The following is a 17,373-nucleotide window of genomic DNA, read 5'->3' as shown; positions in this document are numbered from 1 at the left end:
CCCGCCTTTCACTCCCCTTCAGGAGTCTCAAAGCGGCTAACAATCTCCTTTCCCTTCCTCCCCCACAACAAATACTCTGTGGGGTGAGTGGGGCTGAGAGACTTCAGAGAAGTGTGACTGGCCCAAGGTCACCCAGCAGCTGCATGTGGAGGAGCGGAGACGCGAACCCGGTTCCCCAGATTAGGAGACTACCGCTCTTAACCACTACACCACACTGGCTCACTAATAACAAAGTTAGATCTTCATGTCCTCTTTCTTTCCACTAATTGCTCTTGTGCAAAGTGGTATTTCCCATTGGCAATGAAGGCTCCAGCAAGAACTGTGAAACAACTGCTTCCCTTTTTGGAGCTTGAGGACAGGATGAAACTAGCACTGGTCTGACTTCGGCGCTGCCATTCCAAGTCTTGGTAAATTGCTATCTGCCTGCCGCTTTGCATAGATTCCCACTGTAGGGAAGCAAATATAGCACACTTATCAGAGCTTTTAAATGAAATGCTGCTTGGACATGCAGATTTGAGAATTAACTGGAGTCTAAATGTTAACCTAACTTTAATATAAACCAAAAAAAAACCCAAACTAGGAAAGGCTTAGGATGGGAGAGGGCTATTCTACTCATGTCTTGCCCATGGGTTTCCTATAACTGGTTAGCCACCGTAAGAAAAGAATCTTGGAACTAGAAGATCCTTCCATCTGATCCATTAAGACTGTTCATATATCCTTAAGCTTCAGTATTACACTAAGGGTATAACTCCTACGTATAGTCCTGGAATTTGAACATGTCCTATAAGAAATACAGGGCTCTCATCTTTTCCGCCATGCTCATTCCTTAAATAACATGTTCTGTAAAATGTGGGGGTTGTATTGAAGGCAAAGACCTGAAGCCCACGGGGATTCTAATGTCAATACAGAACTTCCCAGGAGCAAAATTTTACAATGTAAGTGGGGTTCTCTTCATCATGCTAAAGTAGACGCACTTGCAAGGGAGTGCTGGCATATATGGTATACTTGCTAAACCCCTCAATCTGCATCTAAACTGGAGGTCAATCTGTTGAGCTGGTAGGCAAGAATATGGGTTGTAAGAGAAGATAAGGGTCCCTCCCATCTGCCAGCTACTGCATTCTCATCATCTCAGCAAAATATCGGTGTAACAGCAAGCTTGCACAAAAATGTGTGGTTGTGTCCCTGGCCAGGGATATATATATATGCAAATAAATTTATGTGTCCCCGCCTTTGCAATGGCTTCAGATTTAGCTGTAGCTCGAAAACTGCTCTTTTAAATGCATCTCTTTTATTCTTTTATGATCACTTATATATGCTGCGATTTATAAACCACAACCTGCACAATTTCTATTTTTGTATTGTTTTACTGTAAGTTGTAAAGTGTATTCTGAAAGTTCTGACTTTATTCAAACTTAAAATGTTTCCAGAAACTATTTTTTATTAAAGCTTATTTTGTCACATACATTGCAAGTGTATTATATAAAGTAGGAGGCTACTATGAAGCAGGCAGGCATAAATGCCAAGTGGGCAGAAGATTGAAGGGCAACCCACTATTTTCATGCAGCAGATTTTTTGTTCATAGAACAATAGAATGGTAGAGTTGGAAGGGGTCCTCTAGTCTAGGGACACAGGTGGCGCTGTGGGTTAAACCACAGAGCCTAGGACTTGCCAATCAGAAGGTCAGCGGTTCAAATCCCCGTGACGGGGTGAGCTCCCGTTGTTTGGTCCCTGCTCCTGCCAACCTAGCAGTTCAGAAGCATGTCAAAGTGCAAGTAGATAAATAGGTACCGCTCCGGCGGGAAGGTAAATGGTGTTTCCGTGCACTGCTCTGGTTTGCCAGAAGCGGCTTTGTCATGCTGGCCACATGACCCAGAAGCTGTACGCCGGCTCCCTCGGCCAATAAAGCGAGATGAGCGCCGCAACCCCAGAGTCAGCCACGACGGGACCTAATGGTCAGGGGTCCCTTTACCTTTACCTCTAGTCCAACTGCCTGCAATGCAGGAATCCCAACTAAAGCATCCATGGCAGACGGCCATCCAGCCTCTTCTTAAAAACCTCCAAGGAAGTAGAGTCCACCACCTCCAGAGGGAGACCATTCCAGTGTTAAATTGCTCTTACCGTCAGAAAGATGTTTAGTTGGAATCTCCTTTCTTGGAACTTGAATCCACTGGTTCAGGTTCTACCCTCCACAGCAGAAGAAAACAAGCTTGCTCCATCCTCCATATGACAACCCTTCAGATATCTGAAGATGGTTATTGGTATCTCCTCCCAGTCTCCTCTTATCATACCCAATTCCCTCAACCATTCCTCCTAAGGCTTGGTTTCCAGACCCTTGATCATCTTTATTGCCCTCCTCTGCACAAGTTCCAGCTTGTCAATATCCTTCTTAAATTGTGGTGCCCATAACAAGACACAGTACTTCAAGTGTGGTCTAACCAAGGCAGAATACAACCGTACTACAATACAAACGTCCCTTGATCTGGACACATAACTTCTGTTGATGTATCCTAGAATAGGATACATAGCTTTTTTTACAGCTTCAGTCACACGGTTGATTCATGTTAAGCTTGTGGTCTACTAGGACCACTACATGCCTTCTGGCAAGCCAGATGTCCCCCATCTTATATTTGTGCAGCTGGTAATTCCTGCCTAAGTCCCTATTTCATTTTGTTAGCTTTGGGCCAGTTCTCCAATCTGTTAAGGTCATCTTGAATCCTGATTCTGTCCTCTGCAGCATTAGCTACCCCTCTCAGTTTGGTGTCATCTGCAAATTTGATGAGTATCACTCAGTTCCTTCATCCAAGTCATTTATAAAGGCGTTGAACAGCAACAGACCCAGGACAGAACAAGGAAACATTAGGGGGTACTCTTTGGGTTCCATCAGCCAACCAGCTACAAATCCAAGTAACTGCCCAGCCCACATTTACCAGCTTCTCTGCAAAGGTATCATAGGGGCCTTTGTTAAAGAATTACTGAAATCAAGATACCCTACATCCACAGCACCCCCTGATCCACCAAGTTTATAACACTATCAAAAGGAGATTTGTCTGGCATTACTTGTTTTTGAGAAACCCATGTGCAGCATCCTTTTTAAATGGCTCACACACTAATTGCTCACATTACTTCTCCCCAAGGTTCCCAGTACTTCCATTTTGTTGCAGTTCCTCCCTGTGGGTGAGGACCAGGTCCAAGATAGATGAGCCCCTTGTTGCTGCTTCTACCTTCTGGGAAAGGAATTTGTCAGTAAGGCAACTGCAGAATTTACTGGCCCTTACATTCTCGGCAGAGTTAGAGTTCCAACAAACACTGGGGTAGTTGAAATCTCCCATTACTGCCTTCTCTCTCCTTTTTGAATGTTTGGTAATCTGCTGTTGGAAGGCATCATCCAAGTCATCAGTCTGGCTTGGAGGTCTATAGTATACACGTTGTTTACATATAATGCTACTTCTCCTCCACTCCTGTTTGGTCTCCTCCTTTTCAACATGGCAACTCAAAGAGTTCCTTTAGATAGATGTGATAGCTTCCAAAAATGCACTGGGGCTTTCTCATGTCATACTACAGTGGCAGTTTCTCTGCCAGCACATGAGAAGTCAGGAGGGTGATAAGATGGTGTTCTGGCACACAGGTCTAGTTTGAGCAATCTCAGCCCTACGACAGAAGCAGTGCTCACCACACCAGTCTTTCTCACGGGAACTTAGGTGTATATAAATACAGAACCTTCAAGTTTTATTTTGATCCCTTCTTTACAATAAAACAGGTTAACATACAACAGTATCTATTATAGAAATCTTGCTTTAAAACTGCTGTACTTTACAAGAAATGCACATTTCTCAACCCTGAAGAGTTTGTATCAACCCTATACAAAGAAACCTTAATTCCTCAGTTCTGTTCACATTTGTTCAACATTTGCTATAATCAATTATGTTATTTCATGCAATAAAAGAATGTGATTCCTGTTATGCAGCTATAATCTGTTACAGTTTGAGATTCAGCCTCTGGAACATTCTGGAGAACAGATCATGTTCTTTGCCCATATATATTCATGGTAATATATTGAACTTTTTTTATTTTTTACATCTGACTGATGGCTCAATCTGTTAAGAAAAGCCCTAAAAAACCCCTGAAGGCAGTATTATTGCACTGAAGGAACTTTTAGCAAAGAGCAAAATACGGCTTGTCTATTTCATTGCCTAATTTATTAAAATTAGGGACAGTGCCCGATGGTAGAAACAGACCATCCTGGAAACAGAACTATGTGGACTTTTTTTTTTGGGGGGGGGGGAGGAAACAGAACTATGTGGACTGAAGAAGCATGCTGTTGTCAGGATTTCACACGAAAGGCTCAATTGTGATTTCTAGGGCAGAGCAGGGCATGGTGAGCTCAAACTGGGTGACGACGTCAGGGTGGAGTACTCCTAGCTTCCCAATAATCTGCCCTTTTGCAAAGATCTCAGCACAGCGTCCAGGGAAAAAAGCAGGGTCTGAAAGAAAAGGGGGGGGGAGAGAAATGAATGTTTCTCATAATAATAATATTAACAAATAATTATTTTATTATTTGTACCCCACCCATCTGACTGGGTTGCCCCAGCCATTCTGGGCACTGAACCTCAAGTAAACATCAAGAGCAGAAGCGTGTGTTACACGAGAATAATTTTTGCTAAAACAATGAAAGATTGCTTCTCTTATCATAGCCCAATTTTATTAATGCTAGAGAAGAAATCTTTTTTTGCGGGTGGGTGATTATTCCTTAAGTAGACAATGCTTCACATTTCCAGGGTGAAGTGTAAGGGGTTGAACTACTGGATGATGCCTTGCGGATCCTTCCAACTCTACAGTTCTTTGATTCTACATTCAGTGTACAGGTTACAAGCTTTTGCACAGAGTAAGAATGATGAATTCACCAAAGCTGTATCATGAAACAAAATATGTCAATGCTTGGACAAATCATAATTCAGCTAAATAAGACTTATGAATGAGCCCCTGTACACAGCTGCTTGACCTTCTCTTCCTGCAAGAGGAGAAACAAGCCATGGAGCCAGACTTAATACTAAATGGCTGTTACATTCAAAGCATGGAAACTATGGTTAATAGCTTCCAAGCAAACAAGGATATATTCCAAGCAAACAAGGATATTAAGACAACTTCATATCATGACTTATTATCCTGGCTTGTTTGGAAGCCATTAACCGTAGTTTCCCAAATGCACATGTTAACAGGCTCCTATAGTTAACTGTGATTCCTGGCTTGATTCACTGATTCCAACAAAATAAGGAAGGAAGTAGGTGCGAGAAAGGGGTCATTCATATATATATGGGCAATGTTCTGTGGGCCAATGATTATTAGTGAAATGGAACTACTAGTCTTAAATAGACAAAATGGAGCCAATAAAGGCTTACCCGCTTGCAGCTGAAGTGATTTTGTCTCTTGCTGCACCCCCATGTGTAATCAAAATCTCCTGTAACCCATTCAAATCCTCTGAAACTAATAAACTAAATGACCAATCCATGCATTCTTTTTCTCACGGTAAAGTCACACAGTAACTTTACCATGTAATTCTAATGCAGTGAAATGTTCATGCAACACAGTCCCCACATGAGAAGAACGCTATAAGATGAGGTCATTTTTTAAAATCCTTCCTCACCCCCGAAAATTGTGGTGGATGTTTCACAGGAGTCCATTGTCAAACAAAAACTGTATTAACAGTCAAAGACTTTAGTGTGTTAAAAAGAGCAGAAACTTGGGGATGGGCACTGTGCCCAAAGCTACAACCTTCAGAATCTCTGAAGATGAGATATCGCCAGAGGTGTATCTAGGGGTTGGGTAGGTTGGCCCCTGATAAGGGCGCAGGTCAGGGGTGCACCCCTCTCAGTGCGTCACCAGAAAAATCTGGACACTGCCGTGGGCTGTCACTACAGCCCTGTGGCACTCCCTCCCCAGTCGGCCAACAGTGCTGGTGGTTACTTTGTGGAATGAGACCCCCCTATGAGGATGTTGCCACTTGGCCCTCTCTCCTAGTATGGCAGCTGCTTCCTGCCCTCCATTCCCCTGCTTCCCCCAAGAGCAGCCTTTCAGCTGATGTAGTAACTGAGAAACGTTAGGTGAGGCTCTGAATTTACCACAGCCGAGTCACTTTCCCCTCGTTTCTTTATGGCTTTGACCAATTTCCATTGTAAGAATATTCAGATGTTTGAATTTTACTTTGGTGCCCACAAAACCAAGTTCTTATTGCCACAGACAGAGAATATTTAAAGTGTCCCAGGGCACCCCAAAGGTTGAGGCTTTATCAGTTGAAGGTATATCATCTCTATAATCTGTAACTAAAAATGAGCAAGGCACCAAGTAGTTTGTAATTAATTCAGATACACACACACACGCATTGTGGGAAGAATGCCTTGTCGTAGGAACGCTACATGCAAGCAAGAGACAAAAATCGCAGCTCATAGTAAGATTGTCGCTTCTAAAATGCTTTGAAGTTCAAAGAATCTGTTATTAAAGCTTTTACACTATGCCCCTAAGAACCAATAATTGCCTGTGTGTTCAGACTGCAGGACCGCTTTGATTATTCAGGGCGTAATTCTTTGGCCACTAATCCAATCAAGTACCTAGTCTTTAGCACATTTTCTGGCTAATTGACCTTCAAAGGGCTTGTTGAATTCTCTGTGTGCTTGCCGGTCAAACACCTTGCATGGCTTTTCTTCTCTTCCCAATTCCTTCCCTTCTTCCCATGTTTGGGAGAAGAAGATTAAAGGGATGATATTGGGTCAGAGCTGGGAAAAGCTTTAGCGATCATAACAATTATATTCTTATAAGGGGATGGGGGAGAGTATCAGAAGTCAACACTTGAGTAACTGAGAAGCAGCACGACTACTGAAGTCCTGGTCACATTTTCCCTCGGATAAATGGTTATTTCCTGAACATAACTGGTACAAACCAGATGACTGAAATATGGTGCACACAAAGCAACAGTGATAGTCATGCCGGCAAATAACTTATTCTCTGGTGGTTCTCCAGAAAGCCTATAGAAATCCTCCATGGCTGCTCCTGTTCCAGAAGTTTAGCAAACTCTAACCACGCAAGTTACATCCATAAGAGGAAGAGTTTACACCCAAATATTTTGTAATATGTATCGAAATGTGATGGTCAAAACTTTGAAACGTTAGTTTACATTAGAAAAAAAAAGGTTACTAAATACATAAAATGTATTCAATCTTTCAGGGATTAAAATGGAATCTTTATTTGTTGCTCGTTTCATAGCAAAGTGTTTAAGCTTTCCTAAATTTTACTATGAAAATTATTGTTTGATTTTTATCGTGCCCTTCCTCCCGAAGGAGCCCATACATAAACAGAAGTTACGTATTCTCTGCTGCACAAAAGCAATACTTTTACTGGTCATTCTATACGGCAAATAAATCTTGTCCATGATTAAATATGGTTTTGCAAGAGAAAACACTATACTCTGCGCACTCAAATATTCCCAAACTGGCATTAGTTACACACTGTCATAAAAAAGGAGAAATAAAAAAAATTACCACTTGCAGAACAGGAAATCTGATCTGAGTAAATGGCTTATGCTGGAAGTGAAACAGTTAATAGCCCCCAAAGTTCTTAATAAATGCAAGCCTAATCCCTCAATTCAAGAGCAGCCTCTCATCTCTTTTCATCTCTTTAGGGAACATCAAAAAGAAAAATATTTTACTGTACATCTGAATCAGTGGGACAGGTGTGGTAGCCTGAACAGGTAAGAAGATACAAAGTGAAAAGGAATAATTACCTAGTCTGTCCATTCTGGAGTTTGGGGACCTGAACTGTCTTCAAGAAGCAAGAGGTTTGTGCTGCAGTTCTTTGAATAAGTATTCTGTGAACTGCCCTGAGACCTCCAGGTATAGGGCGGTATATAAATTCAATATATAATAATAATAAATAACTGTTCTGTAACATCTATAAGGAAGTTTGTTGTTGAACACATGCCTAAGTTTCCATTATTTCTCAACATCTGAAGTTCACTACCTTCTGCACTTTCCCAGTGTTAACTCCACGTAAAAGAATTTAGCTTATCAACAATAGATCACACAGTCGATCAAACACACCTAAAAGCCGCCATGGTTAACGGAGATAGTAAAAATAAACTGCCCACAGACTTGGTTTTTCCAGGCAAAATACTAGAGTTGCGTTCTTCAAATGCAGAATCCTACACACTTCTTTACTTACTGCAATGAACTTATTGAAGGAAAACATATCACTATAGTTCTGGGCAGATGACTGAAAACTTTGTACAAAGCCAACATGTGGGAAGAGTGGGAGGGGGACTGAGGCAACAGAACGCACCCAAAATTTCCACCCATAAATCATACCTTATACACAGAGCTGCTGGGTGTCAAATGGGTGCTTATATTATAGGCAGGCTTACTTCTCTGTGGAGTGTAAACAGACAGTATTTCGGAGGTTGGTTTGTTCTTCCTACAGACTTAAGTATGTCTGAAGTTCTCTACCCTTGTGATCCCTAAGACAAGATGTACTCCATGGATGCAGAAACACTTCCTAGTTACTTTGAATGCACAAGACTTTTCATATGATTAGAAAGAAATGAACAAGATAGTGTTCTCCACTACAGGCATATTAGCATGTGAAGATAACTGCTTCACCATCACTGTCTGAAGAGCACTAAATTTTGGTGCCTATCTACAAACAATTTGAACAGAGGTGTCAAAATTGCTCAAATAGCATGCTGTCAGCCTCAGCAAGAAATGACCCCATGCATAGACCCTAAGTGATACTAGAATAATTATTCATTCTAAGGAAGTTCATCTGGTCCATTAGATCCAAATGCTAGGGTAGAATTCATCTGGAATGTCTTCAAGGTAATGCTGATAGTTTAATGGGAACTTCTCAAAACACAACTGGGGCTTGTGTGGGAAGATGTCTCAGTATATTGATGGATTTTGCTGATGGCTTCAGCACCGTGTGGCTTGCCTAGATTGGCATGGAGATTATATTTTAGGGTCAGAATTTTGACACACCAACATATTTAGCAAGAACTATGCTAGTCTTTTTTCAGTGGCTTCAGGGACAGACAAAGCCTCACAAACACTGTGCTAGCTTTCCGCTGATTTCTTGTGAGCACACTTCACAGGTATGACTGTCTGAGAATGACAAAAATATGACAAATCAAATCAAGATATGAACATGAGCCATGTTGGGCCGGGACCTGGGAGACCAGGGTTCAAATCCCCACTCAACCATGAAGCTCACTGGGTGGCTTTGGGTCAGTCACCATCTCTTATAATAATAATAATTTATTACTTATACCCCGCCAGTCTGGCCGGGCCTCCCCAGGCACTCTGGGCAGCTCCCAACAGAATATTAAAAACATGATAAAACATCAAACATTAAAAACTTCCCTAAACAGGGCTGCCTTCAGATGTCTTCTAAAAGTCAGATAGTTGTTTATTCCTTGACATCTGATGGGAGGGTGTTCCTACAGGGTAGGCGCCACTACCAAGAAGGCCCTCTGCCTGGTTCCCTGCAACCTCACCTCTCGCAGTGAGAGAACTGCCAGAAGGCCCTCGGAGCTGGACCTCAGTGTCCGGGCTGAACGATGGGGGTGGAGACGCTCCTAGCTCTTAGCTTTACCCACCTCATAGAGTTGTTGGGAGCTTAATATTGGAGGTGGCAGGGAGGAGAGGGAAAACTACGTACATCATCTTAAGCTCCTTGGAGAAAAGCAGGATATAAATAAACAAAAGAAGAGCCCTTCTGGACCCATCTAGTCCAGCATCCTGTTCTCACACTGGCCAGCAGCCACTTATCTTCCATGAGAACGCGAATCCCCATGGGCAGTGGTTCCCCAAACTTTATCCCCATGGACCACTTGAAAAATTACTGAAGGTCCTGTGGGTCTTTTTGCCTGTTCTAGCACGTGTAATGCAATAGGTTAGATGTGGTACAGATTTTAACCATATGTTTACAGACATTCTGCGGACCACCTGGATGAAGCTTGTGAAGGACCACTGGCAGTTCATGCTCCACAGTTTGGAAACCCCTGTCCTGGGAGGTCACTAACTTGCACATTATGTAGGGAGAATTACAGCACATTATGCTCCCTCTCACCGATCCCAATAAAGGGAACAGAGTGACGGATTTTGATCTCCACACAATAAAGTGTTTGATCTCATGGCAGAGTGTCTAGAGGTTTCCCCTATAGCTGTGAAACATTTCAAATGACCTCTAGTGAGAGAACTAAGTAAACTGCAGAACCTCAATACAATTTCAGGAAGAAACACAACCTAGAAGCAGTCTTTTCATGGACTTGAAATCCTACCTCTTTCTAACAGTCTCTACATTTACCCTTTCCACAGATGAATATTTTTTTAAAATAATAATAATAAATAAACTATGTCCTGCGTCTCTTCCATAATGGAACTCAATACAGTATATAGAAACTTTCTAGATACCCTCACATCCAGTCTCAGAACTGTTTAGTTTAAGCAAGGTTGCCTCATCTTGTGCCTTCTGACAATGTCCTGGGACCAGTTAGAACCAATTCATAACAGGATAGGAGAGATTATATGCAGCAGTAGGTGGGAGGTTCTCTCCCTTTGTATCACCCTAAACACTTGCCATTACATAAACATTTAAGCTGGTTCACCAGCTTGCAGTTGCTCCTATAACTCAAGTTACTGTAGGATTTATAAGGTTCAGTAGTTCATTTTTCAGGCTTTAAGAAATATAAGAGATTTGTGCTGCAGTTCTTTAAATAAATAAATATATATATATATATATATATATATATATATATATGGCAGAAAACTAGCTTATTAGGTTTGCATAATGCCTGACTAAAACAGCCTGCAACACATTTGTAACGCAAAAACCATTACAAACTATAGATTATAGTGTGACAAATCAAATACAAATGTTTCATATTTTGGTTTCTTTGTTAGGAGTTTATTACTAACAGCATGCTTTTATTTTTTTTCTAAAAAAAAAAGTTGCAGCTTAACTTCTGACACATCTTACCAATCTCCAAGACTCCAAGGAAAAATGGCAGGATGCAGAAATTATTCCCCAGCAAACAGCCTTGTGGCCAATCAAAGAACTAGTTGTGGACCTGGCAATAATTTAACTACCACCACTGCCTGGAGCCCCAGCATGACCTGTGGGAGATTATACGGAAAATGGCCATAGGCTCAGAAATGGAAAAAACAACAACAACTGAGGTGTAATCCCTGCTCTGGGAACACGAGAGGAAGGGGTGGAGGATCCCTTTCAAATTACCAACTGTCCCCCAGTATAATAATCAATGGAGTAAACTGAGAATGTATCCTATTGTGAAAGGTCTCAAACAGCATTGAGACTGGTTGCTTCTGAGACTACTATTTAACATGTTCATCAAGTGCTAAGTGCAGCATGATCAACGGGTCTGTCCAGGTGGACGTCTCAAAATGACATTGAAATTCTTGGCACATTACAACAAAGGTCATCTTGTAGTCATGAGAGTTGTTTTCCATTTTATGGTAATACAAATGTGCAGCGCATATTTCAAAAATTGCAAATAACTGTCTTACTGCCAGCCAAACCTTAAATGAAAAGCTGTCATTGCGATTTACTGTCATTAGCATTTTCCACACTGCGCCACACCTTCAATTAAACAAATGGAGCCCAGAAATAGAAAGAAGTGGAACACTGTTGAGATGCATCACCAGCATTATTGCACAACTTTCCCAATGAGCACTGAAGTGAGGTCCAAGACTTTAAAACGAGGCATTTACATCTCAGCTGTCAGGCTTCCAAGCGTATCTACATTATTAGGGCCACACATGGAACCTGATGTTCATACAAAGCAGATCCCACAAAGATAGCAGAGTCTGCAGGCCTGATATTTTTCTCCTGCCCACCTGCTACCCTCAAAATGCTCTCCAGAACACTAAGAGGCCCTCTTGAACTGCAGGGTCTGCTGTACATGACTGCTTGTGACAGAATCAACTGAAGCTTGATGAAGGAAACTTACATAACCAAGGAGCTCTGCTTGTGCAATGAAAAGAGTAGATATCATCTCCTCTGCCAGTAAATGTCTCTAAAGCCTTATGCTGTGATTCTTTCTAGCTATGAGAGATCCTTTTAACTGGAGAGGATGGGGGGGCGCCTTGTGTTTTGAGCAAAGATCTCTACTTTTTGAAAATCATGGGAGGATTTTTAAAATGTATTTCTTCCATTTAACCCTACCTAGCCCTGCTCTTCCTCTGAAGAGTTCAATGATGCTTAGATATGGTTCCCAGACAGCTTTCTATCCAAGCAGCTTACAGGACCAGACATGTTTTGATTCTGTGTTAGAGCTGTATCATGGACCTTTGGACAGTTCTCAGGATTTCTAAAGCAGCAAGCCTCATGCATATACCTGGCAGAAGAAAGGACATGCCCGAAAAGGGACTTGAACCCTGAATACTAAGATTTCAAGGTTGATATTCTAAAAGTTTAACAATTCAGGCCTTTAGACAGAAACAGCAAGTACGGGAAGGGGAAGCTTCTCGTCCATGTGTGCCCATAAACGTATATTTAATCTATTTATGGATCAATCAAGGAACACTGAATGTAAAGACAGCACGTGACAGTCTCTAAGCTACGCAAAATGTAATTTACAGTAATAGTCTGCTAATTTCAACAGAAAGCTTGTTTCATATCGCTTAACAAATTAATTTAGAAAATTGCAATTAAGTTTTTCAAAGGGATGCTAAATTTCGGAGATGTATTTATGATTCTTAAGAAGTGTCAGATGGTAAATATTTGGGATCGTCCCAGAGTTCTTTCATAAAGGAGTATGTTTTCATCTTTAATAAAACTTGATCACTCAAGGCTAAAATTCTCTCCCAATATACTGCAGGGCTCCAGTTACACTAAACATCAGTGTGAAGGCCTGGGGAACATCACAATTTCACCCATATTTTCAAGCATCTGTAATTGTTGCACAGGTGTTGCTGCAAGGGCAAAAAGGTTGTGACCCTGAGATTAACTTAATGGATATTTAGGTATTACGGGAACAGAAGGTGATCTAATAACCGTGGTGTGCACATATGGAACAAGAACGAACATATACAGTAAACAGACACCTTTTCTAAATTATGAAATGAGTCAGATCATTACACAGATCTTAGCAAGGCTTTTATATTAAAAATCTACAAAGTTTTAACTGAAGTCACATACTTGCAACACACACACTGAATGAAGTACAAGAATTAAACAAAAGAGCATCCTTATTGCAATTTATAGGGCAATTTTAATGGCTGGTTGACAACTACACAGCTAAGCTTCATCTCCCTCCCTCTTTTATAAAAGCTACTAGAAATTTGTAGCTCAACATAACTTTGAAAGACACAGGCACTTCGTCATCCCCCCCCCCCCAGTTTAAATAGAAACACACCTCAGAGAGCTATTTACAGCTCATTTTAAAAAGTGCATTAGGAACTCTCATTCTTATGGATAAAAAAAGGATGGCCTCATGCTACTGTCCGTTGGACATTCAACTCCTCATGTTTCATTCACATGGTATGAAGTAAGAAAAACCTCAGCTGTACTTCACAAACACCTGAGGTTCCAGAAGAAAAATTATGGTGCAACACTGTATCAACCTTTGTGATAAAATACCTACCATCTGTATTGTTAGAAAGATCACTTCGCTGCACTGAAGAACTACAGAGCGACCAGGAGGAACATTGCCTCCTTACCCCAATTTTGGGAATTTACCTCTCTTCAATGGCCATGTGGCCCCCATCTCTCTCTATTCAGGAGAGTTCCCCCAAACTTCTGGAGTTTTTTGGGAGGTGAAGGGGCTAGAGGGGGTGGGAAATTCATTGCTGCTTCCTTCTGCTTGCACTACAAGACAAGTCATTGTCTCCAAATAACTGCTTTACTAGATAGGCAGTATATAAGGCTCTGATCCACCTGTTCAGCAACTACATGCAGGTAGGGTCCCTGGCATTTTCTGTGCTTCCCTTACCTTCAGTTGCTTTAATATAATATCCCTTCTCTTTACTTGGTGGGATATTCAGCAGCTGCATGACTCTATCCAGCAATCCATGAATTATCTCGAAACCAGGGTTTTTGTTATAGTAGACAGCACAAAGATGCCTATGGTTTCTTGTACCAACATCTGGAGAAGAAAGAGGAAACCAAAATTATTGGCTTTGCAGAGACGGCATTTTATAGCTCTTGCCCGCTTTAATCCAATTTTGTATCAGTGTTTATTTACAGTTACACACTGACCATCTGTAGATCAAAAGAGAAATACAGAATGTAGTAACTTATTAAATAAAAGTAAATAAGAACAAGCAAAAATAAAAGGTCTTTTCTGAGGCTTAGTTCTTTTGCAGTACAAAACTGTGCTTGAATTGTACCACTTCAGACTAGTTGCGAGTGTTGTCAATACTGAATCTTTGACTTTTTTTTAAAAAAAAAAGAACATTCCAACTCACAGAAATCTAGCATGTCAAGAAAAAGTATTTTAGCCTAGCCTTCTCCTTGGCATGGTGATTTTTGCTATAGTGTATAAACACCACAATTATACACAGTTTAGTGTGATCTGAACAAGGCCTCAAAGGGCCTCAGGCTCATCCTCATCAATGGAAGAACGAAGCATATAAAATGCAATGAAAAACACAACTAGCATATACTGTAACAACAACAAATTTAAACCTCCACCTGCAGTCTGAAATGACACAGTCCAGGCAGAGCTTTATTACCACAGAGAGAACTCGGCCAAAGTCTGAGTCATATCCAGGCAGTACTAACAGCTCTAGATGTCTCTCCCTCTCTCTCTCACACACACACTCATGACATCCAGATTTGAAATATTGCACTTGATTATGAAGTTCATTCATTACAGACCAAATAGAGTGTTTGCTGCCAAATCTAAGCTAAGCTTTCTCAGTTCATTCTAACTGACTCGAAAACTATGGCGTCATTCCACAAAACAATTCTGCTGTGTTTTAAAAAATGGACCAGCCAAATATATTAACATAAATTTCATATGTATTGTAGTGACTTCAAAGCACTGTCTGAAAAACCTGTTAAATACAATTTGCGAGCCAAGAAAACGCAATGAGAAATAAAATTAGTAAACGCTGCCCTCTAGCAACAAAATTTCATAGGACACTTGCATTTGGGTGATGCACATCTTTTTTTTTACCATGTTATTATACAAGGTCTCCAAATGATTAGTTAAGACCCATGAATGATCTAATTGCAAAGCTCTACATAGGGCTCCTGAAACATGGCAGATAGAATAAGTAAAAGGACGCATGTTTTAAAATATCAATTCAAAAGAGAGACATTTCAATAAAAACAGAACTATTGTATAATCATCAACTTTACCCACCGAGTAAGTATATGCTAAAAACATTTCAAAACTGAGGTATGATCCAGTCTAGCACAAAAGCACAGTGGCGACCTGCAAGGGGATTCCCTGGCATTCAACAGAGCCCTGTTTCTCCTTCTGCACCTATGTGGATGCATGAGAGCACTCAGCTAGTGCAACAGGCCATGGCAAGTCTATTCATGCCTTCCAATGTATACCTCTATGCTGTAGCAAGCAGAGGGGAAAGGCTGAACAGGGATATGGTACTTCTCATTCCTCCTGATGCACTGGCTGAGCACACCCATGTATGAACCCATGGCAGAGGGAAAACAGGAGATCTATCAGTGCGCTCAGGTGGGACTCAATCATGCCCTTGATTTCTGAAGACATTAGCATTTACTGAGATTATCTTACCTATGGTGGAATCTTTCACTACAATGTCAGAGATTTCAAAGAGTTTCAGAGGTAAAGGCATTTTCCTGTTAGCAGCAATAGTTTTCAGAAGACCAGGCAAGAGAGTAGTGCGCGCCACCTGTAGGGCACATAGGGAACTTTATATATTAAACTTGTCGCTATAGGTAAGAACAGGGGTCAGCAAACTTTTTCAGCAGGGGGCCGGTCCACTGTCCCTCAGACCTTGAGGGGCCGGACTATATTTTGAAGAAGAAAAAAATGAACAAATTCCTATGCCCCACAAATAATCCAGAGATGCATCTTAAATAAAAGGACACATTCTACTCATGTAAAAACATGCTGATTCCCAGACTGTCCGCGGGCTGGATTTAGAAGGCAAGTGAGCCGGATCTGGCCCCCGGGCTTTAGTTTGCCTACCCATGGGTAAGAACATCTCCAACTGAGAGCAAGACGTGGCAACATACACAAGAATCAAGTATCAGCATTAATAGTAAATATATTTATTTCTCCCTTATTTCTCCCCTACACTTCAGCAATTCCCAGCCTCTTACAGTCCGCCAACACAGACCAACATTTGCAGGACTGTCTATGTAGTTCCAGTTACAGATAGGTAGCCGTGTTGGTCTGCCATAGTCAAAACAAAAAAATTTTTTTCTTTCCAGTAGCACCTTAAAGACCAACTAAGTTAGTTCTTGGTATGAGCTTTCGTGTGCATGCACTATCTGACGAAGTGTGCATGCACACGAAAGCTCATACCAAGAACTAACTTAGTTGGTCTTTAAGGTGCTACTGGAAAGAAAAAAATTTTTTTTGTTTTGTCTATGTAGTAATTATCTAAAACAAACTGCCTATGGAAAAAAGCAATACTATTAAACTGGAGAATACAAGACTGAAATTAAATATAGCAAAAGATACTCAGGACTGACCACAAACAATGCTAGCTATAAAACATGGCCTATGAACGGCTTCTGATTGACATATTTCATACTTATATGCCACAGTAAATAAAAGTTTTTCATTGGCCATAACTCATTTAGAGTTACAGGCAACAAGCAGTTTTGTATTCTAGCCTAAAACTCAATTTATAATCCTCACCTGAAATTCTGCTGTTTTGGGATTTGCTATATGCACAGCTTTCGTTGTAGAGATGTCAACTCCCAGTTTATTAGCAATGTCTTCTTGGGAACACTGATATGAAAAGAAACAAATTAATTTAAACCCAACCAAGTTCAATATAACTCAAGTTCAAAAATTACTAATAGCAAAAAAGAAATATCTAGGAATGGTCAGAATATGAAGGCTGGCAACACTAAATCTAACTGAGCAGGTCTGTGTTTAACTTTTTAAATTTGAACATGTAGTGTTGCATTTCAAAACTAGTTATGTTATCTATTAATTTAGTACATTTGTTAGCCATTTTCCGGCATAAGCCCCTGAGACGGTGCAATCTTAAAAACACAAGAAATCTGAATATAATCCAGCCAAACCATAAAACAACAATGGAAACTAGCTATTCAAGATACTGGAAAAATAGAAGAAGCATTTGCCTGGAACCAGAAATTCATCAAACTTCTTGTCCAGTGAGCTTCACTGGTAAAGCATGCCAAGCGCAG

The 17,373-nt window shown here is 40.9% G+C and overlaps 1 protein-coding gene across 1 annotated transcript in view; it reads right to left on the bottom strand.

Moving 5' to 3' along the window:
• Nucleotides 1–3,705: 3,705 nt before the first annotated feature.
• Nucleotides 3,706–17,373, bottom strand: part of FARSB (phenylalanyl-tRNA synthetase subunit beta) — a 39,451-nt gene continuing 25,783 nt past the window's right edge. The window contains exons 14-17 of the mRNA XM_083613808.1: nt 16,856–16,948; nt 15,761–15,878; nt 13,991–14,143; nt 3,706–4,481 (exon numbers count right to left, since the gene is read on the bottom strand). Coding sequence (XP_083469934.1) covers nt 4,330–4,481; nt 13,991–14,143; nt 15,761–15,878; nt 16,856–16,948 — 516 coding nt within the window. The 3' untranslated portion in view covers nt 3,706–4,329. The remainder of the gene's footprint in view (nt 4,482–13,990; nt 14,144–15,760; nt 15,879–16,855; nt 16,949–17,373) is intronic.

Source organism: Podarcis filfolensis (assembly GCF_964270895.1).
Source record: "Podarcis filfolensis genome assembly, chromosome: 5".
Lineage (NCBI taxonomy): Eukaryota > Metazoa > Chordata > Lepidosauria > Squamata > Lacertidae > Podarcis > Podarcis filfolensis.
The sequence above is the reverse complement of the archived record's forward strand: the minus strand, read 5'-3'. Positions and strand labels throughout refer to the sequence as shown.